Source organism: Cygnus olor, chromosome 6, assembly GCF_009769625.2.
Source record: "Cygnus olor isolate bCygOlo1 chromosome 6, bCygOlo1.pri.v2, whole genome shotgun sequence".
NCBI lineage: Eukaryota > Metazoa > Chordata > Aves > Anseriformes > Anatidae > Cygnus > Cygnus olor.
Window position 1 is genome coordinate 11,932,428 of NC_049174.1, and position 21,783 is coordinate 11,954,210.

Genomic DNA, 21,783 nt, shown 5'->3' on the forward strand with positions numbered 1-21,783 from the left:
CCGTCTGGAGAAGCTTTTAAAAGCCAGGCCCGTGACCACCAGCAGCAAACTATCTCTTTACTCAGGTTCCTTCCACAGGCTATGCCTAGACACCAGCACAGCCACCCCCCTCAGGAGGCGATACACCCCCCTCTCCCATGGTTTATTGAACTGGCCGCAGTCGCGCACGCGCACAGAGCGCCGCATGGGGTGCGGCTGCTGCTGCTGCTGCTGCTGCTGCCGCTGCTGCCCCCGTTCCGCTCCCCTCCCCTCCGCCCCGCTCCGCGCCCCCGCTACCTTCCCGGCGGGCGCGCTCCAGCCGCCGGGGCCGGGGCCGGGGCCGGGGCCCGCCGGGTGTGCCAGGCGGGGCGCGGTGCGGTGCAGCCGCTGGCGCCGGGCTTTCCCCACCATGGCCGAGCGCGGCGCGGGCCGGAAGGGGGCGGTGGCCGCGCCGTGCCGCGCCGACAGCGCTCCCCCGGGGCCGCCGCCCGCCGCGCCGAGGTTAAACGTGGAGCCCGGCTCTGTACCGCAGGGGAAGGGCCGAGGTCTCTCGGCACAGGCGGCGCTGTCCTCTCCGACGTGCCGGAGCGGCTGAAGGCACGATGGACTTACTGCCCAAGAGCGGGGCCAGCGCCTCTGGCTGCCCCAGGGGCACCGCCTGGCAGCACACCCCGACACATACGCAGGCGTGTGGTCACAGGCGTCACCTGAATGGTCTCTCCTGCCCCAAAAATCCCCAGGCCCTGTGGTGCCCCCCCATGTCTGGCACCCCAGGATGGGTGGGCACATGCTCTGCTTCTGCAGGGCATCAGGTTTTGTTTGTTTGTTCCCCCCCCCTTTTTTTTTTTTAATCTGCTTTTTCGAAATCGCACAAAACACCATGACAAATACTGTGCTCATCAGTGATGGGTTTCTCAATGAGAAACCTCTCCCACTGGCAAAGGAGAGGTTCCTGTTTCCTTCTGCGAGATCCTTGCTCAGCCCTGGCAGGCAGACAGAGGAGCAAGGACTTGCTGAGAGGCAGCTTGGAGTACAACAGCAGTTGCTACTTATCACCTACACTTTCCAAAGCAATGTCTACAAGGTTTTGCTCTGCAGCAGAATGAGGAGGAGACTGTGAGCCAGGGAAAGCCAAGACTAGCATCAAGGCATCCGTCTCCCACCACAGTGGCAGGCAAGGATTGATGCCATGCCACGGGGTCTGATCAGTTTGTGGTGGCGGGTACATGAGGTCTGTGTGCGTAGCAAATGATGCACCAAGCCAGTGGGATGCAGCAGGGAGGAGCTGGCGACCTCTTCATGGGGACAAAGGATGTGGGCAGAGCAGGAGGAAGTTCCCAGCAAGGTGATGATGCTTGGGGTAATGGCAAGTCCAGTGTAGACACATGCTCACAGCCAAGGATTCCCCCACATAAACATGCCAGGGAAGAATTAACATTCATCGGGAGCAGAGAATAACAACAGGAAGAGTTCAGTTGCCCTGCCATAGGCTGGGGAGCACTATTCAGGAGCACAGCAACAGCACTGACACCTCTGATCACCAGAACCAGCAACTTGTGGCAAGTACTGACCAGAGACCACCCGCCAGCCAACTCTTGGTCGAGTCCCCAGCACAGGCTGGCCACAACTGCTCAAGAGACATCCTGCAAGGAAGGAGGAGAAGCAGTTATCCATGCTAGTTCCAAATAGAACTAGTAAAAATAAAGGCAGTTGTTGAAAGAAAATAACAAGAAATGGTTAAAACCTTGAAACAGTCAGTCTGGAGAGCATTCAGTGACCCTGTGGTGACAGACTGTGATCAAACATACAGGCCTCTAAGGGATGCCTACCTGCAGCAGGATTAAACAGCAGCAGCAAGGAAAAATAAAATGTAGAAATAAAAAGACAACCTTTAAAAAGTGGAAGTTGTGCCCAAATCAGGAAGTGTGAGAGATTAAAACTTCAAGCAGATGAAAACTGCAGTGGTAGAGCTGCCTTCTCCAGCCCTGGCCCAGTCCTGCTTGTGTCTCTTTTCCCCATCAGCATAAGATCACAGAATAGATCATAGAATATCCCGAGTTGGAAGGGACCCACAAGGATCATCAAGTCCAACTCCTGGCTCCACAAAGGTCTACCCAAAAATTCAGACCATATGACTAAGAGCACAGTCCAAATGCTTCTTAAACTCCAACAGGCTTGGTGTAGTGACTACTTCCCTGTGGAGCCTGTTCCAGTGCATGACAACCCTCTCAGTGAAGAACCTCATCCTGATATCCATCCTGAACCTCCCCTATTGCAGCTTGACACCGTTCCCTCAGGTCCTATCACTGGTCACTAAAGAGAACAGGTCGGCGCCTGCCCCACTGCTCCCCCTCATGAGGAAGCTGTAGACCACGATGAGGTCTCCCCTCAGCCTCCTCTTTTGCAGGCAGAACAGACCAAGTGACCTCAGCCACTCCTCGTACGACTTCCCCTCTAGGCCCTTCACCATCTTCATAGCCCTCCTCTGGACACTCTCCAACAGTTTAATGTCCTTTTTGTACTGTGGTGCCCAGAACTGCACACAGTACTCGAGGTGAGGCCACATCAGCGCAGAGTAGAGCGGGATAATCCCTTCCCTCGACCAACTAGCAATGCCATGCTTGCTGCACCCCAGGATATGGTTGGCCCTCCTGGCTGCCAGGGCACACTGCTGGCTCATATTCAACTTGCTGTCAACCACAACCCCCAGATCCCTCTCTGTGGGGCTGCTCTCCAGCGTCTCATCACCCAGTCTGTACGTATAGCCAGAGTTGCCCCATCCCAGGTGCAGGACCCGGCACTTGCTCTTGTTAAACTTCATACGGTTGGTGATTGCCCAGCACTCCAATCTGTCCAGATCTCCCTGCAAGGCCTTTCCACCCTCAACAGAGTCAACAACTCCTCCAAGTTTAGTGTCATCAGCAAATTTGCTCAGAACACCTAGTCCTACATCCAAATCATTTATGAAAACATTGAAAAGAACTGTCCCTAAAATGGAGCCTTGGGGGACCCCAGTGGTGACTGGCTGCCAGCCTGATGTAACCCTATTTACAATAACCCTTGGAGCCCTATCCATCAGCCAATTGTTCACCCATCAGTATGATGTTTTAATCTATCTGTATGCTGGATATTTTGTCCAGTAGGATCTTATGAGAAACTGTATCAAAAGCTTTACTGAAATCCAGAAAGATTACATCAACTGGCTTTCCTTGATCGATTAGATGGGTGATCTTATCATAAAAGGAAATTAAGTTTGTTGAACAGGACCTTCCCCTTGCGAACCCATGTTGGCTGTGACCTGTGACTGCATTGTCCCCCAGCTGCATTTCAATAACTCATTAACTATGAGATTAACTATGGGTTGGCTAATGCACACAATAAATAGCCTGGACTAATGAGCTACCAGCACTGATGTGCCTGGTGGGGGGGGGGGAGGGGGAGGGGGAAGGAGGTTAAGGTTCCTTGGGAAGTGTTCTGGACAATGCTTTGCTGTGGATATCAACCCAGGCCAGGCTGCAAGAGAGCATGAGGAGCAGCCCAGCAGGATGGGGGAAACACCAGCAAGCTCCAGCTCTGTGCTACAGGGACTCATCATGTGCCCACATCTGGAGCTCCCCACTGCCCTGGCAATCCTACACCCTTCACTTGACCCTTTGTCAGCAGGGCAGAAAGAGTTGGCAAAGCCAATGAAGGAATGGAAGAGAAAACAGCAGCCCAGTAAGGAGTTACACAGGATGCAAGGTCAAAGTAAGAATTACAACAGTTCCTCTCACTTGCCCACACTTCCTCTTCCAGGTCCACAGCACAATCAGAAGCTCTGCCAGCTTTCCCAGCTCCATCCATGCCATCCCACTGCACCAGCGAGGCTACAGCCATGCTGATGCTCCTGAATGTGGGGCATTGCAGCTATCCCTGGTGCCTGGCCATGAGGAAACTAGCTCAGAGCCCTGCAGTTGTCTTCCTTAATAAAAACGTAACATGTAGAACATTTGTCAGAGCTCTGAAATTTGCTGCTGGCTTTGTGATTCTGTACACTTGCTGCAGGAGCTTCAGGGAAAGTAAGCCAAGCTCCATAACTGTAGGGCATGCATAGATGCCCCAAAATGCATCAAAGTCACTTAACATGACCTTGCTGGAACTGAGACGGCAGCGTGCTGCAGTATACTGCCACTATTCATAATGAGCACACCTTGCGCACACTTTATACCAGCTTTTGAAACCAGTCCTCACTAAAGCTGTGAAAGGCCAACAGATGCAACCCCTGCAGCTAAAACCTACAAAGCAGATAACAAGAGTCCCACATTAATTATCTAAAAAAATTAAGACACCATGTATTTTTTCCTTTAGCACCCTGAAGAGGTTAAGAGATAGTTGCTTGGTGTCAGTTCCTCTCTGCTTAGGGAAATTCAGCTGTGGGTGTGCTGGGAGGAGTAACTGCAGCCTGTATGTCAAAATCTGAAGGCTGCTCAAAAAAACACGTCATAAACTGAGCTTTGCCATGGTGAGAGCAGCACTGGCATCCTCCTTCAAACAGGAAGGACCTGTCCAGCCCTGCCACACCAGCAGCTCACCTGTGAGGCAAAAAACACCAGAGCCAGGCTGGGGCTGAAGAGGAGACCTCGCTCCCCTGCCTCCCAAGCCAAGGGTACCAGCAGCTCCCCATGGGACCAGTTTTCCAGTTTCCCCAATACCAGCCTTGCTTGCCCACTGCACTGTTTCTGGTGATCTGTGCAAAACCAGAAATGGGCATTTTTGGAAGGTCCCTTCACCAGGCGGGCTGGGGCATGGGGTCCAGGGGTGGGGCTCGGCCTTAACCGGGGTGCGCAGGGCAAGTTGGGTTTCGGGAAGGCACCCGCCCACAGCCACCACTCTGACTTCCTCCTTTCTCCCCTAGCCAGCAACAAGACAGAAGGAGGAAAGATCTGCACAGTGCAGAGCTCCCAATGACCAGCTGCTGCTCCCAGCCAAGCTAGAGAGCTTGAGGACCACCAGCCTCACTTCAGTCCCAGCAGAGGAGCCGCAGAGAGGGCTTGATGCGAGGCAAGTATTACATTTTGGTTTTGTACACCTCCTTTCTTGGGGGAGGCAAATGGGTGACAAAGCAGTTTCGTAGCCAAGGAGTTTCCAGTGAATTTGTTTCATAATTCTTAATCCAACCTCCTGTCAGGCAAGTGCTTGGGTGTGCTGCAGCTTGATGTACAGCCACGGGGCTCATCGCTCCCTCTGGTCAAGCGCAGCCTTGCCAAAGGCAGACTTGCCTGGTCTGCAACATATCTGCTTTCGGAGGTAGGAGTGAGCCTGGAAGTACAGGTGGTTATTATGGGCAGGTGTCGGACCCACAACAGCTCCTTCCTCACCTGCCTGTGGGCCTGGAAAGCAGAAGGGAGTTGGTGCAGTACAGCATGCTCCTGCTCTGACCCAGGGTGATCCCATTGCACCCTTCCAAATAACTGCTGGGGGCCGCACCAGCTCCTGTGTGGGAGCCACCCAGAGCAGCCCCCGTCCCCTGGTCACTCCTGTGTGGCTGCAGGACGTGATCGCTCAGATGGGGTGAGGGAGCCAGCATGTGATGGGATGGTGTGGCACAAGGATGACAGGAGGCTTGGTGCAGTGCCATTGCTGGCACACAGGCACAGAGGAACTTTCCCTGAGTGCAGGTCACACCTTGCACCTATGAACAACCTTGACTTTATTGTGAGTAGGGGTTGGTGGCAAAACAGTTGCAAATGGTCTGTCCCATCAGGGCTTGCTAAATGAGGATGCCTTTGCCAGGGAAGGTCAGGAAAAAGAGCCAGGAGCGGGTGAGATCCTTGCTCTTCTCCTTCATCTCTCTCTGTATGCATCACCTTCTGCAAATGGCCACTGAAAATGCATGGCAGAGGCAGGGAAAGCAGCAGAGGCTGCAGGTGAGCTTTCCCTGGGTAGAGCAAGTCCTTCGCCAAGTCTCAGATACACAGGCAGAAGCTTGCTCGCTAATGCAGCAAAAGGAAAATGTAGGGCATACGAAGTACACCCCACGTGTTATGGAGAGGCCAGACAGACTGCCACTGTTCAGTTTTGAATCAGACTAAAGCAGACAAACTTCCATTTTCGATGATTTTTAAAAGGCTGTCTCCCAGCCTCACAGGGAGATGAAAAGCAAACTCACAAATGTTCACAGAGATACTGCGCCATGCGGCTGACACGGGTGCTGGTACATAGCTGCTGAAAAGTATGAGAGTTATAAATGTTGCATTTTTCTACCACGGTTTTCACATCCTGCTTTACTTGGTGGTTTTACACTCTGCCGACCATTACTCATCCCAGGGCTATTTCAACTGCAAGTGACCTCAGTGGGCTAGTGATCATGATGCCTGACTTATTTTATCAGAGAAGGACACATTGCTTGAAACATGAGACAGTAGAAGTCTTCCACATCTGCGGCCTCTCTCCTGTGTCTCTCAGCACAGCCCCTTGTGCCAGGATCGGAGGTGGCTGGGCAGGTGCCCCAGTCTGGGTCACCACAGGCAGGAGGCAAACTACTTCTCCATGCCACTGCCAAAGGGTGGGATGCTCGCCAGGAAGCTTGCAGTCAGAAAGCACCAAGGACACAAGAAACAGCTTGTCTGTTCCTAAACAGTGTGTGGGTAAACATGTCCCTGGTTAGTCTAGGACAAGCGCAACAGGACATTGGCACTGGTGACAGCAGGAGGCTCTGATCAGTGATCCAGGCAGACCCTGAAAGGCTGTTTTATATATCCATATTTACCTATCTCTATATAAGCAATGATAGATAGATAGATAGATAGATAGATAGATAGAGATAGATGATGCAGGCAGACCCTTCAAGGCTACTTTTATTTATATATATACACATACATACATAGAGATAGATGTGTGTGTATATATATATATATAAATAAAAGTAGCCTTGCAGGGTCTGCAAGGCTACTTTTGTATGTGTATATATACACATACATACATAGAAATAGATGTGTGTATATATATATATACACATATGCACACACATATTTTGCACGGAGGGGATGCATCTGTCTCAGCCAGAGATTAGCCCTGTGTATGTCTGTCTGCCTTGATGGAAACTATCCATCTTGCCCAAACTAAGCAAAAGAAGTGACATCTACCTCCCCACCTTGCTGCGCCCCACACCACTCATTATGACACGTGTATGGCAGCCTCACTGTCACAGGCAGATGGTGCAAATGTTCTAAGAGTCCTTCCAGGGTACTGCACATGGGAGACCATCCTCCTATTTCACAAGAAAACATAGACAATTAGCAAAGCAGCGACAGAGATTTACAGACAAAGGACCGCAACACCCATCTCTGCTGTTGAACGCCTGTCTTATTTATAGCAATGAGACTGCAGCTAGCTTTGACACTTCCCCTTCAGACCTATTTATAAATCCCAGCTTGCTACCCAGTGCTGCTCTCCAGCCTGCTCCATCCCAGCAGCACCCCAGCACCCGCCAGGTGCCCCATGAGGCTGCCTTGCTCAGGTTTGCTCCTGCCAACATGTGGGATAACAGCACCTGGGGCTGTCCTTGCACATGTCCCCTGGGGCTGCCTTCACACTGCCTGTCTCGCAGAACCTGCCAAGCAGGAGGATGAGCTGTGTGCATCCCTCTGCTTGCTGTAACTTTTGAGAGAGAGGGGAGAAACAAACCTGTCCCCAGCAAAGGACAGGCAAGAGCAATGCACGTGGAACCAGCCATGGCAATGCAAGTCCGGGACTGAGCCACATGGATGGCAAATGCAGATGGAGAACATGCTGCAGGGGCCTCTGCCTGTGGCCTCCTAACACAGTCAGACAGAAACCCTTCTCTGAGTGCTGTGAAGAGGCAGACAAAAGCAGAAGCCCCATTTGTTCCCTTTGAAGGACACCCTACGTCACATACATACTCATCCACCCACATAGCAGTGAATAACTTCCCACCGCAGCAGAAGAAAAGGAAGCAATACACTTTCTGCTGCTGTTCTCCCCTTTACACCCCTGCTGTGGGGAAAGAAACAACTGTTAACGTTATAAAGGCATCCAAATCCAGTCCAGAAAATTAACCCTACAGTATAAAATTCATTAGCAAACAGAGCTGGGTTTACATTGAGGTTCCCAATCTATTTCTGCAGACTGGGAGGATTTTTTTAATCCCGTTGTAATTGGAGACCCACTCCCTTTTATGGGGTGAACCTGTAAGTATGAACCTACTAGTTCCAGCAAGACAAGCGCAAGATGCTCACAGAGCCTCAGTCCACAGCTGAGGCTTATACAAGCTCCCCTCACCCCGGCTTAAATAAGTCACACACAATCAAAGGCTTTTTCTTCCAGAAGAGGGAGAAAGCTGGCATGAGGAGTCATTCTAAGAGGCAGACAAGAGGTGCACCAGCTGTGAAACCCAGCAGGAGCCAGCTTGTGAGAACATGAAGAGTTTATCCTTCTGCACCTACTCCTGCAGAGCAACCTGACTGCAAGCATCACCATCCTGAGCTCACAAGGCCAAATCCCTTCTGACCCCACAACAAGGGAGGCCCCCAGGCTCTCTGCCTTTCTAAGGCAGCTCCCAGCACCACTGTCTCCCTCAAATGCCCTCCTGCACCTCCCCCTCACAGCTGCCTCCCCAGACCTAAGCCAACTTTAGTAGTAGCAGGAAAAACATCTACAGCTCTTTGCTTTACCTTTAAAAATAGAGCTTAACAGAGAGAAGGACCAGCCTTGTGGCTTGTAGAAGCACTGGAGACAAGTTAGACACATTTGGGTGTCAGTCAGGGGAGTGTTGCAAGAAACGAGGGTGGGAGAGGCTCTTCGCTCCTGACAGCACCATAGCTATTGCGGGGGCACAGTCTGTCTCTGTTGTCCCTGTTTCTCCTCTTGCAACAAAGGCTTTGCAGAAATACGAGCTCATGCATTTTCTTCACCCCTGGGCACCACCAGAGCGCACTGTGACCTTCTGAGCATTGGGCACACCTTGTCCCAGGTTACCTCACTGCACTCCCACCAGAACAAGGATCTCTGCCAGTAATAAATCTGCCTTTAACAGTGCAAGAAGGAGCAGGGAGATGAATATGTTTTCTTACAGACCTGGAGAGAGGCAGCTGTAGGTTACTGCAGGGCTGGGAAGACCCTTTACCTTTCATGACTTTAACAACTTTTACCTGTTACCTGCAAGCCTAAGAAGTGCTGACAGAATTTGGAGGTGACAAAAATGTGTTCTTTGGCCAGCTAAGCAATGTGCAAGTGGCAAGTGTGTTTCACGCCTGTGGTCTGGTGGAGACCAGGCCATCACGTGGGCTCAATTCATACCTTACCATGACATTTAAAGCAGCTAAAAATGAGTTGATCCATTAGGAACTAGAAAAATAATAGATGTGGGAATGTTTGGGAAATGCTTACACGGCCCAGGCACTCTTCGCCCCTGGCTTGTTACCTGTGGAATGCCCGCAGAGACACAAGGGGCATAGTCACAGGCAAGGATGGGGCTGCAGTGTGCATGTTTGCTTGACAAAATAGCACAGCAGAATAGAGTCCTGTGCTGTGTCACCACAGGGGTTTGACCTGGTATGTGCAGGTGTGAGGTGACACTGCTGTTGGAGTGCTGCTGGGGAGGTTGGCTCCAACATGGGTCTCCCAAGGCTGCAGATCTTCACATCCAGATGACTTCCACTATACGCCATGGTGGCAGCCAGCCGTTGCAATCCAGTCACATCTCTGAGTCCATAGGACAGCTAGGCACCAAACCTCACTGTGCAATTGTCACAGAATGACACCCATCTATCTCCCTCAGCAGCCTCATAGAGCTAATAGGGTGCATCTGGTCTTTATGTGCCCAGGAGTAGACCAGACCTTTATTCAAGGCTGACCAGCATCATCCTTGACTTCTCTGGTGCCCTACAGCACCTGAGAAGCTAAACAGAGACATTCTCACGCTTCAGCAGCAGATCTGAGCAGCCGTATTTACCAGTCTGGCCTCAGCACCTTTTGAAAGTTTATCTCGCCTCTCGTTTCCTTTTCACTCAGAGCTGCTCAGTTTGGCAGGTTCACAGGAGAAGCTGATGGCGCTTTACAGCACTTGCAGGAACCAGGGAGGGGCTATTTGGTTGCTCAGGGCAGTGTAAGAGCTATTACAAAACCAATGAACTGTCTTTCTGATGCTGTGTCTAATACTGTAAAAAAGGGAAATGTTTATTGTTTCTCTGTGCTTTTTTTTTTCCTTTTTCCTTTTTTAACAAATTTCTCTTTTCTCATTCACCCGAATATGTCCATGTTGTAAGGCCGCAACTCTGTTGGGTTTTGCTCTAGAACTGTGCTGGGGGAAAGCTGTTATGAGAAACAATGGTGATAATGACCATGACTTTATCAACAGCATGGTAAAACCACTGCTCCTGGTGCAGTCCAGAGTGGCCACACTAAGAAGCATGCAGGCTCATGTCAACTTATTCCTGCCCTGCTTCAGCACACTGCAAGTAGGTGGTGGCAGTACACCTCCACTGTGTCCTCCACAGCAGCCCAGGGTGCTGCATGCTCGTTGCTTACCAGCTCACATTTCTGCTGATTCCTGAGAACAATTTAGCCACTGGATGGCTAACATTAGTTTCTGGAATCAGGAGATGTACTTTGGAACAAGAAACAAGTAGTGTGAGCAGCTAGAACAATTTGCACCTGGAAAACAAGTTTGAGAACAAGGATTTCAATCATGCTATGAACTGCTGGTGTTACAGCACAAGTTGTGCCTTGAGGACAACAAGCACCTGGGGGCTTGCAGGAGCCCTGGACGATGTGCTGGGTGTCCTTTCCTGCACACTGGTCAGAGATGTGCAATCTCTGTGCACAGAGATGTGCAAAACCTCCACCCATGGTGTCACCCCCCCAGCCCCCTCCCTGCTGCTCTAGAACAGCATGGATCTGATGCCAGCATCCTGCCCTTCCTCTTCATCCTGCACACTTGCACAAGAGCTAGTCCAGTGGTTGCCACACTGGCAGACTGGATGCCACCAGGCAGCTGGAGTGAGTCTCTCCACTTCCCTTCAGTGGCCTCGCCCACGAGATGGGACATGGCACCCATGGGCGTGTGACCCATCTTGTACAGCACATGTGCCACAGGGCTCACAGGCATGCGGGTGGGAAGGTGCCACCAGCCTCTCTCATCCAGCATGGATGAAAAACGCGAGCCAGGGAAGGAAACGCTGTGTAAAGTTTCTCAGTCTCTCTTCGAAATAGCATCAGTTTCTCCCTGTGGAGAAGGAGAAGCATTTGCTCTTTCCCTTCCGCTCTCCCCTCATCAGAGCTGCCTGGTCCCTAGTCCTAGTAGGGTGGTGCATGCTGTGGGAGCCTTTCTGCGGCGTAAGAGAGCATTTTTCTGTTATTTTGGCCAGTTGGACTAGTTCAGCTCATTTAAAGTTAAAGCCGGCAGTAATGAGAAAGGGGGTTAGAAGTTTTCTTTTCCAGCACTTATCCCAAAATTGTATTTAAGGTTTGTACTGCTTGTTGGAAACCCTCAGCAGGACAACTTATATTAATTCACTACATGAAATATTTAATTTCCTTGATGTATTAGTTAAATGTATAGAAAGTACAAACAGACTTCTTTTCTGTGCTGTTAGTTAATTCATCAAAAGGCTTCTTTTGTTTATTTTATCTCCAATTTCCATCCAAATGTAGCTTAACACAGAAGCTGAAAACTTCACATCTAGTAAAAACTAAATGTAGTGCTTGAGATTTTCCAGTATTGCATATATGTGTAAACACAGATGTAAAAGAGTCTGGATAAATACCACCTCAAGCTATGTAGCAGTTTAGCTGAATGCGTACTGACACAGTGCAAGTTCCCGCCCTGCTGACTTTTGCATTTAGTCAAAAAGATGTATTTAATTGCCGACCGACTTATTTTTCTAAGAGCATGTGAGCTCTCATAGAGGGCACTCTCTCAGGACCTACTCTGCAGCGGGAAAGAGACATCCACCTGGTGCCACCATCCTTTGCAGCCACTTTCTATTGGGTTTGACGTCTCCCTTCCCTGTGGCTGCTGTATGCCAGGCTGTCACAGGGGTGCCTTTTGTCTTGCAGAAAATGACACGTGACTGCTGCTTCTGGCTTCCAGCAGTGACCTGGGTGCTGCTGCTGGTGACAATGGGTGAGTCCCACCTGTCCTTCCTCCCTGCCTTATCCTGGCACCTAACATGGGAAATGAGACAGTGCTGGAGGCAACTGGAGGCAGGCACCAACATGGCACTAAACATGGCACTGAGAGCCATGCAAGGGTCAGCCCTGCGTTTCCCAGGATCGGGTGTTAACTCAAGCCCGCCTGGCCAAGGGACAGCAAGACAGGGCCTCCAGCATAGGTCTTCTAGGCTAAGTGGGCTCAAGGCGGTTAGACAGTGTGGGTGCCCACTGCTGGGAGTCTGAGCACCCCACAGCTGCTGCTGGGGCAGACTGGCTTCTCCTGGGTGTCCCACCATATCAAACTCATCTTCTCCCTGTTTCAGCCTTCACCATGGAGTGCCCCAAGATCAAGGTGGGGACATGCAAGGACTGCATCCAATCTGGCCCTGGCTGTGCCTGGTGCAAGAAGCCGGTAGGTCCATGTAGCCCCCCATACTGTCAGTGAATGGAGAGCCACCCTGCGTGCTGTACTAGTGCGGGCCTACTCCGTGGCGGAGCAGGTGGACAGCATCCTGGGGGAGTTTCATGCCCTACCTGCTTGATGAGGTCAGGAGGGCTTCAGCCTTCCTTTCTCCACCAATATCCCAGAGACCCAACAGACATGGTTCGGGAGCTGGGTAGTGTGGTAGTGTGCCTACTTATCTCCCACTCCTCTGATTTTTCCTGTTGATGTTGCAACACACAGAATTTCACCAAAGCTGGTGAGCCGGACTCCATCCGCTGCGACACCAGAGAGCAACTGCAGCAGAAGGGATGCCCACAGAGCGAGATTGAGTTTCCAGTCAGTGAAATTAGAAGGACACAAGACAATGCATTGAGCAATGATATACAGCTGACTCCCCAGGAGGTGCACCTGAAGCTGAGGATAGGTATGGTTTCTGCAGTGTTGGTAATAATCTTCTGCTCACCTCCAGGCTCAGCTGGGTAGCAACTAGAGCTGGCCAGCATTTGTTACACATGCTTTTTGCCCACCCACCCCGCTTCAAAACTGAATGGGCTGTTGGCAAGAGATCGCTCCTGCAGGGGAACTGAGGGCCCTCCTGGAGAGAAGGGAATTACAGAAGCTGAGGAGTCCCAGAGGAAAAGCCCCAGTGAAGATGTGAAGACAGGTGACAGCTCAGAGAGGGCAAGGATGGAGCATGTAGCTATGCTGATGCATGTTGTAGGTCACGTTTCCTCCACATTTCCTCCCAAAGAGAGAAGGATCCCAGCACGGGGTGGGTGATGAGGCAAGATATGACCCTGCACAGCACAGCTGCTGATCCTGCTGTCCCCGTCCCACAGGGCAGCCCGCTGTATTTGATGTGAAGTTTCGCCGTGCCTTGGGGTACCCCATTGATCTCTACTACCTCATGGACCTCTCCTACTCTATGCTGGATGACTTAGAGAAAGTGAAGAAGCTGGGAGGGGAACTGCTCAGAGCACTGGAGAGTACCACACCCTCTCGACGCATAGGTGAGCCTGTCTGGCACAGGGCCCCCACACAGCTGTTTGCTGCTGGGAAGAGCCATGCTTTGCTGGAGGGCAGAGCAGAATGCGGGATGCAGGAAGTGTGAGCCATCCTCTGCCAAGCTGGAGAGCATGCCAGGGCAAGGGATGTGTATGCATACTTGGCACCCCACATGGGAGCAGGAGGTTGTCCATGCCCAGTGCCATGGGGACAACCACTAGCCCCTACCTGCTTTTGCCCCTAATACTGCGGTCCTGGGCACCCTAGGTTTTGGCTCCTTCGTGGACAAGACAGTTCTGCCCTTCGTCAACACACACCCTGAGAAGCTGCAGAACCCTTGCCCCAACAAGGACAAGCAGTGCCAGCCTCCCTTCGCCTTCAAGCACATCCTCTCACTGACCGACAATGCTAAGAAGTTTGAGAGCGAAGTGGGGAAGCAGTTCATCTCCGGGAACCTGGATGCCCCAGAGGGGGGGCTGGATGCCATGATGCAGGCAGCAGTGTGTGGGGTGAGTCCCTAATGGGCTAGCGCCATGTCCTCCCTGCTCGCTGCAGCTGTGGGCAGGTGTGAGGTCTGCTGCCTCTGCTTACGGTTCCTTCATCAAGAGCTGGCTCTGTCCCTCTCCAGGCAGGCTGCAGATACACATTGTGTAATTTCAGGCCTGCAGTCCATGTGAAAGTACTAATTTGGCAGCCGGGCAGGTTATGCCCAGGCTGGGTACAAGAGAGCATTTCAATCCAGAGCCTCCTGAATCTGATCCCTGTAATCCTCCTCCATACCCTCCACCCCTTGCCATGGCTGACGCGTCCCATTCTTTGGCAACAGCAGTGCCATGCCCAGGCACCATGGCCCCAGCCCTGCTCAGGGACAGGTCTCAGTGCTGTCCATGCCACTTGCAGGACTTGATTGGCTGGCGCAATGTGACGCGCTTGCTGGTGTACGCTACCGATGACGGCTTCCACTTCGCTGGTGATGGCAAGCTCGGGGCCATTCTGACCCCCAACGACGGCCAGTGCCACTTGGAGGACAACATGTATAAAAAGAGCAATGAGTTTGTAAGTACTCCAGGCTGTGTTTCCGGGTTTGCTCAGTGGCTCCGCACCCTCAGCCCATGGGGGCAGCTCCTGTTACCTCTGCAGTGGAAGCTGACAGCCCCTGCGGGGCCCCAGGAGCCTGCCCCAGTGTGGCAGGGTGATGGATACAGTGCACCCTGGGAGCAGAGGCAATTCTGCCTTGGGTGCCCCAGCTCACGCCTCTGTTTCACCACTCAGCATCAGGCAACGAATTGCTGTTTGGGGTTCTCTGTGTGACCTTCCTCACAGCAACTGTATCAGCAAAAGCCAGGCACTGACCTCCGAGGTAGCATGGAGGTAACCGGAGACATCACCATTCAGGTGGCAGTCTCCCTGTGTTTTACCTCAACTTCATTCCCACAAGCAGAAAAGAATGTCACTTAAAAGCATATCGCTGAGACCACAAGATCATCGTAACCTAAAAACTGAAGAGAGCTGCGCCAGAGCCGAGGCTTCCTTGTGGCCACACTGCCACAAGCTGCTGGTGGTGCCGGGACTGGATGGCGGCTGCACAACCCTGGTGGCCCACCTGCCTACTGGTGGGGGAGGTCACGCTCAGTGCAGCCCCCTCTCCTCACACAGGACTACCCCTCTGTTGGCCAGCTGGTACAGAAACTTGCCGAAAACAACATTCAGCCCATTTTTGCTGTCACGAGTAAGATGGTAGACGTTTACAAAGTAAGTAGACTTCAGTTGGTTCAGGTGCTTCCTGCCCTTCCCTGTGAGGACAGATGTGCATCCGTCCTCCTGCTATTGCTGTTGTATGGGGGAAACTGCTCACTCCTTTGCTCTCCATTGGCAGAAGCTCAGTGAAATGATCCCAAAGTCAGCAGTGGGGGAGCTGAATGAGGACTCCAGCAACATAATTGAACTCATTCAGGTGGCCTACAATGTAAGTGATGGATGAGGATGTATTTTACCTATCTGGCAGGACTTAAGCAAGGAAAAGTTCCCATCGTGTATCCTCATCATCAGAGAGCTGGTGGAACTGGGGTTTAGGGGATGGGACACACTGAGCCACTCTGCCCACGGCAAGCAAGAAGCTTTCACCTCTCTGATGCCATTGCCTGCCATTCCCACCCCACTGCAGGAGCTGAGACTCTGGCCTGGAGTGCTCCCTGCCCTTGTCCCCTGGGCTGGGGGAAGCAAGCCCCCATCCTCTTGCTTCTATCTCTTCTTGGGCTGACTGCACTCTCTCCACCATTTCCTCACAGAACCTCTCCTCACGGATCATCCTGGACCACTCCACCCTGCCAGATGTCCTGGATGTCAAATATGACTCCATCTGCAATACAAAGAAGGTAGTCTCGGATGAAGCAAGAGGGCAGTGTGACAACGTAAAGATCAATGATGAGGTATGTTCTCCTGTATTAGGAATGCCATACAGCTCGCAAGTTCCTGCTGCCATTCCTGTCTAACTGCAGGAACCCAGCCTGTTGTTCCAGAGTTTTTGTTCTCATGAATTTAAGGTCCAAAGTGTCCGAAATACAGTGGGAGAGGGGTGGATCCTCCATTGTGCTGGATGTGTGTGTGTGTGCGCTCAGCCTAGGGCTGATACCACCCTCTTATTACTGAAGCTATCTGATGGTCTCCAGCCCTTCCCTTCCCTTCCCTTCCCTTTCTCACTCCGCACCTTCTAGGTGACTTTCAAAGTGAAGGTCACGGCAAAGGAGTGTATCAAAAGCCAGTCCTTCACCATCCGGCCGCTGGGCTTCACAGACACGCTCACCGTCCACCTAGACAGCAACTGTGACTGCAACTGCAGAGAGCAGCCTGACCAAACTGCCTGCAGTGGAAAAGGCAACATCGTCTGTGGTATCTGCAGGTGAGTGCTGTTCCACCCAAAATATTATTTCAAATGTGGCCAGTACTGGGGAGCTGCTAGGAGAGGGCTGTTGGGCCAAGCCGAGGGCAGCTGTGTGCTGTGCTTGGTTCCTCACAGCAACTTTGTGCCTGCAGGATGTGGGGCCTGGTGAGGGCTCAGCAGAGAGATTTACACTGGGCAGTCAGTCATGGGCTTGCCCTGAAGCTTTGAACCAATTTTCTTATTTGGAGCAGCAGTTAAAGCTCGTGGTGACAGGGGACACAGTGAGGTCTCTTCTGTTTGTGGAGTCTCTGCTGCTTTCCAAAGTGCATCCATGCATCCGCCCAACCAAACATCCAACCACCCTTCTATCTATCCAACTATCCACCCATCCAACCATCTACCAGCCCATCTGTCAAGCAGATGCAACTTTCTGTAGAAAGCTCTTTAAAATCTCACTTCTGAGCTGCAGTTCATGTATATCTTTAAGCATAATTGTTGCTTTATGGCCCTTCAGTGAGTGGGAGAGGAAAAGACTGGGTTTCCTCAGGAAACACTCAGATCTCCTTGCAAGGGTTTGGAAATTATAAATATAAAAATGATTTCCGGGCAACCGTTTGGTGTTGTAAATATAACCAGCACAGAGAGCAGCATTTCTGAGGTCTCCCACTGACATGCTGCCCAGAATTAGCACCAACACGTGGTGGTGCGGACGCCTGGTGACATGTTTGTTTCCGGTGAGGCTGTCCCAGATTTGCTCCACTTTGGCTGAGGTCTGAGCCCAGCCCTGCACATGCTCTGCAGCATTTCTTGCAGCTGATGACCCAGACTTGCTCCTCTCCTCTCACGGCAGCTGCAATTCGGGCTACACGGGGAAGAACTGCGAGTGCGAAACCAAGGGCAAGACCAGCAAAGAGCTGGAGGGCAGCTGCCGGAAGGACAACAGCTCAGTCATCTGCTCAGGACTAGGGGACTGCGTGTGCGGGCAGTGCGTCTGCCACACCAGCGACGTGCCCAACAAGCAGATCTACGGCACCTTCTGCGAGTGTGACAACATGAATTGCGAGTTCCACAATGGCTCCCTGTGTGGCGGCACAGGTGAGCAGCTGGGCTGCCTGAGCGTGGGCAGAGGGAGGGTCATCTCGGTGCCTGAGCTGCACAAGCACATTTTCATGCTGCCCTCACAAAACCCCTCCTGGAAAGGCAGCCCTAGTCCCAGCGCAGTGGCTTCTTCCAAGCAAGGATGTGGCCAGAGCTGGCAGAAAGTGACCAGCTCCCACTTTTCACTCTTCCCCCATACCCATCCTCTGTGTACCAGGGAAGATACCTCTGGATAACATGTGGGTAGAGTAGACAAGTTGCATTGTCAGGGCAGCTCCCTGCAGCCCCCTCCTCTGTAGGCAGCCCTGAGCCTTGCAGGACCATGAACAGAAAGGTTTCCCCCCACAGAGCGCGGGCACTGCGACTGTGGCAAGTGCAGGTGCACGTCTGACTACCAGGGCAGCGCCTGCCAGTGCAAGAAGTCGACAGAAGGCTGTTTGAACATCCGGGGGAAGGAGTGCAGCCTCCGTGGCTCCTGCCACTGCAACCGCTGCCAGTGCCGGGGGGGCTATCAGCCCCCGTTCTGTGAGGAGTGCCCCGGCTGCCCCTCGCCCTGCAGCAAATACGTGTGAGTGATGGGGCTTAGTGGTGGGGCAGGTGTGGGGACAGCCACTGCTGGGCTGAGGGGCTCTGCCACTGCTGTGGAGATAAGTCACAGCCACCTGTGTTGCAGCTCCTGTGTGGAGTGCAAGGCCTTCCAGAGCGGGCCACTGGAGAAGAACTGCTCTGAGGCCTGCAGCAACATCCAGTATGTTGAAGGGTCACAGGCAGGGAGCCGGCAGTGCAGAGAGAAGGACTCCAAGAACTGCTGGATCTCCTTCCGCATGTCCCAGGATGATGGAGAGGAGATGTACACTGTCACTGTTGACCCTAAGAAAGGTACCCCCACCCCAGTCCTTGTGCCCCTGCCCTACCAGCTCTCCCAGGGGCTGCAGATGAATTGTCTATGTTTGCTCTACAGAGTGCCCGGAGCCTCCCAACATCGCGCTGATTGTAGGTGGGACCATTGCTGGTGTGGCTCTCATCGGCCTGGTGCTCCTGCTGATCTGGCGGCTCTTGACAGAGCTGTTTGACCGCCGGGAATACCGCAGGTTCGAGAAGGAGAAGTCCAAGGCCAAGTGGAACGACGTAAGAGAATCTGTCTGCAGTAGTGGGGCACACCGGGCCTTGGGACACCTGCATGCAGGGAGCATGCAGGGAAGATGGGCACGGAAGGGACATCTCTTGCAGAGGCAGCCACGGCTGGCAGTGCCCGGAGTGTTGCAGACCTGGATCTTCCCACTGCTTGACCTTGGGGCTGCCAGTGCTGTCTGCATCATTCAAAGTCAGGGAGGGGTGGGTAACACACTGCTGAAAATCCAATACTGTACAACACTGAGGGACATTCACCTTTTTCCCTCCAGGCTGATAATCCCCTATTCAAGAGTGCCACCACCACCGTTGTGAACCCCAGATTCGATGGGCAATGAAGTGGAGCAACACCTGTCAGCACTGGGCCTCCCCATTAAATAAGGAATTGCCAAGCTAAGGAAATCTCAAACTAAGGCTCCCACCTCTTCTTTATTCTGCTGGTTTGTTCCCTTCTTCCAAGAGGCCACCAGCACATCATGTGCTGACTGAGGGTCTGCATGGCACCTGTCTCTCTGCATGGCGCTCGCTGGTTGTGTTTTGGGAGGAGAGAACAGCAGCAGCTTTGCCATGGACAGGGCTGCAGAGCATGTCTCACCAGCAGGGAAATACTATAGCTCCCATATCAGTTACCGTCTGTCTCAGCTAACTTTGCCTTGTGGCATGATCTTCAGACATCAAGTTCCAAAAACAGCATAGTGCACATAGTGCTTCCAGCTGTGGTTTCAAAACTGCTATTTCCTTTCTGCTCTAGCAGGCTCTGCTCCAAGGCTCCTCCATGCCCAGCCTTCCCCTGCTTCACTGCTCTCCACTGTTGCATTTGCAGCTCGTTTCCAAAGTACTCACTTCTGAGAAGGATGTGGAGGGCCCCCAGGATGGGGGGGTCTGCTCTGGATGTTGCTGTACCTGGAGGTGATGGGCAGCAAGGGAACGTGCACTGATTTTTTTTCTAAATCACCAGCTGCTCCTCAGTGTTGATCCCTTCTCAGAGCTACTGCGGGCTCCTCCACATTTCTACCTGGGCTCCTGCAAGCTTGGCTTACCTCCAGCAGGCCTTCAGACTGCTGCATGACAAGGAAGCAAAGGAGCAGCAATCTGAACCATAGAAGATCAGCACCAGAGGTAATGAACATGTGAAACATCGCCTGCAGCTCAGACCTCAGCAACAGCTTCTTCTACCATCTTCCAGGTCTAGATCTACATCAGATATGCTCAGGACCAGGAATGCAAAAGACCTGGCATTACACAGAGCATCCCCAGCTCAGTGCTTTTTCAAATTCTGCACAGCAGCTAGTTCCTCTTATGCCATCACCATTATTTTGAAATATGTGTACAGTTTGTATTTGCTTCAAGTTTGGGAATAATTTGCATATAGCTATATTATGTCAAATCTCTGTTTGCCCTATGAATATGTTTAAAGTTAATAAAAATTAATATATAAATACATCTGTCCTACTAAGAATCAGGTGCTAGGGCAGCAGCTGAAGCACATATCAAAAAAACTTCAGCCAAGTCCCATCACGGATGCCAGCATCTCCCACAGATGAAGTGCTTGGGAAAGATACTGGCTAGAGAAACACGCTATCTTTAATCTGATTTGGCAGCTATGTCCTGAAAGGTGCTCCCTTGCAAGTCCAAAACAGCTTACAAAATGATGCAAACCAGTTCTTGTCCTTGCCTATGAGCAGCTACACGTAAACCACCTTAAACAAGAGTGGCTGTACAATATCAGATGAAAGGTTAATTTGGGGCATTTAGCTGTTCTCCAGCAATGACTGTCAAGGTCTGTGGCAGAGTAAGAAGGAAAGCACATCTGATACTTCCCCCAGACTTTCCCAGTTTGCAGCTATTTTTGGCTCAAGGACCCTGATTCAGTGCAGCTCTCATGCACCCCACACCTGGCTGTGTGAAGACTCCAGAGGCACCACTCTAGGGCTCTGGGTCTTTGATGCAATGCCCATTGCCAAGTACCCAGACAGAGGCTTTTATTACTTGAACATGAAGAGAGAATCTCCCTTATCAGTAGTTGCGGGTCTTACTGCTGGCGTATGCTGTGCAGTACAAGTACAAATGTGAACAAGTTTAGCGGAACAGATAGAGAAACTCAATGGGGGATGCAAGCACAGAGATCCAGACCTTTTCAAAAAGAAATATGACCAGTTATTGCATTAGACAGAAGTATATCCTAGGGTATGTACAAAAGCCAAGAGGAAAAACAGCGAGCTAAGAGGGTCCTTCATGCCCCTTGGTCTTGCTTTAGCCCAAAGACTTGGTGGTGGAGCCTGTGGAGACCTGCCTGCAACAGTCATAAGTATTTCACAGGCAGGTGTGAAGTGGCCCTTCCTCCAGACTTCAAGCAGTGACACAGAACATCCTTTCTTAAGGTTTATTTCTATCAAAAATAAATTAGCTGTATTTTCCTTGACTTGGCGAAAGAAAGCTAGCTGATTTTCAACCAAGAACCTTCGAAACGCTGTTTCAAAATCACAAATTAGCTCACGTTCCCAAGTTCACATGAAATATAGCACATCTAAGCAGGGCACACCTTTTGAGCACACTGGCCAGTGCATACACATGGAAGCTGAGACAATGCTGTTTTCAATGTCTTGGTGACTGCTACCTGTGAGGGGCACAGGAGGTAAGGAAGCCAGGATGGAGGCACTTACCCAGATAGCACACAGACAGCAGTGGAGTTAAAAGAAATGTGTCTTGATGGAAAAGCAATAAAGAAAAAGGGTTGCAAATTTTAAATAGCATTTTCAAGTGCAAGAATTGCAGGCCAATTACATGTGTATTTTCAGTACTTAAAGGAGGCTTATAGAAAAGAGAGATAACTTTTTGCTCAATCAGATAATGACAGGACAAAGAGGAATGGTTTTAAACTAAAAGAGGGGAGATTTAGATTAGAGGTTAGGAGGTAATTCTTCACTCAGAGGGTGGTAAGGCACTGGAACAAGTTGCCCAGAGAGGCTGTGGATGCCCCATCCCTAGAGGTGTTCAAGACCAGGCTGGATGAGGCCCCGGGCAACATGATCTAGTGGGTGGTGTCCCTGCCCTTGGCAGGGGGGGTTGGAACTAGATGATCTTTAAGGTC

The 21,783-nt window shown here is 51.6% G+C and overlaps 2 protein-coding genes across 5 annotated transcripts in view; one reads left to right on the plus strand and one right to left on the minus strand.

Moving 5' to 3' along the window:
• The window catches only part of FAM207A (family with sequence similarity 207 member A), a 55,416-nt gene extending 54,613 nt beyond the window's left edge, over window positions 1-803 (minus strand). For 2 of the 3 annotated variants that reach the window (XM_040561771.1, XM_040561766.1), the window contains exon 1: window positions 277-424. In XM_040561771.1, the coding sequence (XP_040417705.1) occupies window positions 277-390 (114 nt within the window). In that variant the 5' untranslated portion in view covers window positions 391-424. Of the gene's footprint in view, window positions 1-276; window positions 425-686 lie in introns of those variants that run through there. The other variant, XM_040561770.1, reaches the window with a different exon arrangement.
• Window positions 804-4,819: 4,016 nt separating this feature from the next.
• Window positions 4,820-20,130, plus strand: ITGB2 (integrin subunit beta 2). 2 transcript variants are annotated; one of them, XM_040560822.1, is made up of 16 exons: window positions 4,820-5,019; window positions 12,037-12,103; window positions 12,456-12,544; window positions 12,818-13,001; window positions 13,417-13,587; window positions 13,850-14,091; window positions 14,483-14,638; window positions 15,239-15,334; window positions 15,459-15,548; window positions 15,871-16,011; window positions 16,297-16,481; window positions 17,314-17,558; window positions 17,910-18,129; window positions 18,235-18,440; window positions 18,523-18,689; window positions 18,965-20,130. In XM_040560822.1, the coding sequence occupies exons 2-16, from the start codon at window positions 12,040-12,042 to the stop codon at window positions 19,028-19,030; spliced, it is 2,322 nt and encodes a 773-aa protein (XP_040416756.1). In that variant the 5' UTR covers window positions 4,820-5,019; window positions 12,037-12,039; the 3' UTR covers window positions 19,031-20,130. The 2 variants fall into 2 exon arrangements, with proteins under 2 accessions (XP_040416756.1, XP_040416757.1); XM_040560823.1 differs by having other exon boundaries at window positions 4,857-5,019; window positions 12,007-12,103; window positions 18,965-20,129.
• Window positions 20,131-21,783: the final 1,653 nt, after the last annotated feature.

Excerpts from the sequence above, each read along its gene's own strand:
- ITGB2 (XM_040560822.1), top strand. The coding sequence starts at position 12,040 with ATGACACGTGACTGCTGCTTCTGGCTTCCAGCAGTGACCTGGGTGCTG. Across the intron at positions 14,092-14,482 it reads TGCAGGCAGCAGTGTGTGGG|GACTTGATTGGCTGGCGCAA; the intron begins GTGAGTCCCTAA and ends TGCCACTTGCAG. Across the intron at positions 17,559-17,909 it reads CTCCCTGTGTGGCGGCACAG|AGCGCGGGCACTGCGACTGT; the intron begins GTGAGCAGCTGG and ends TTCCCCCCACAG.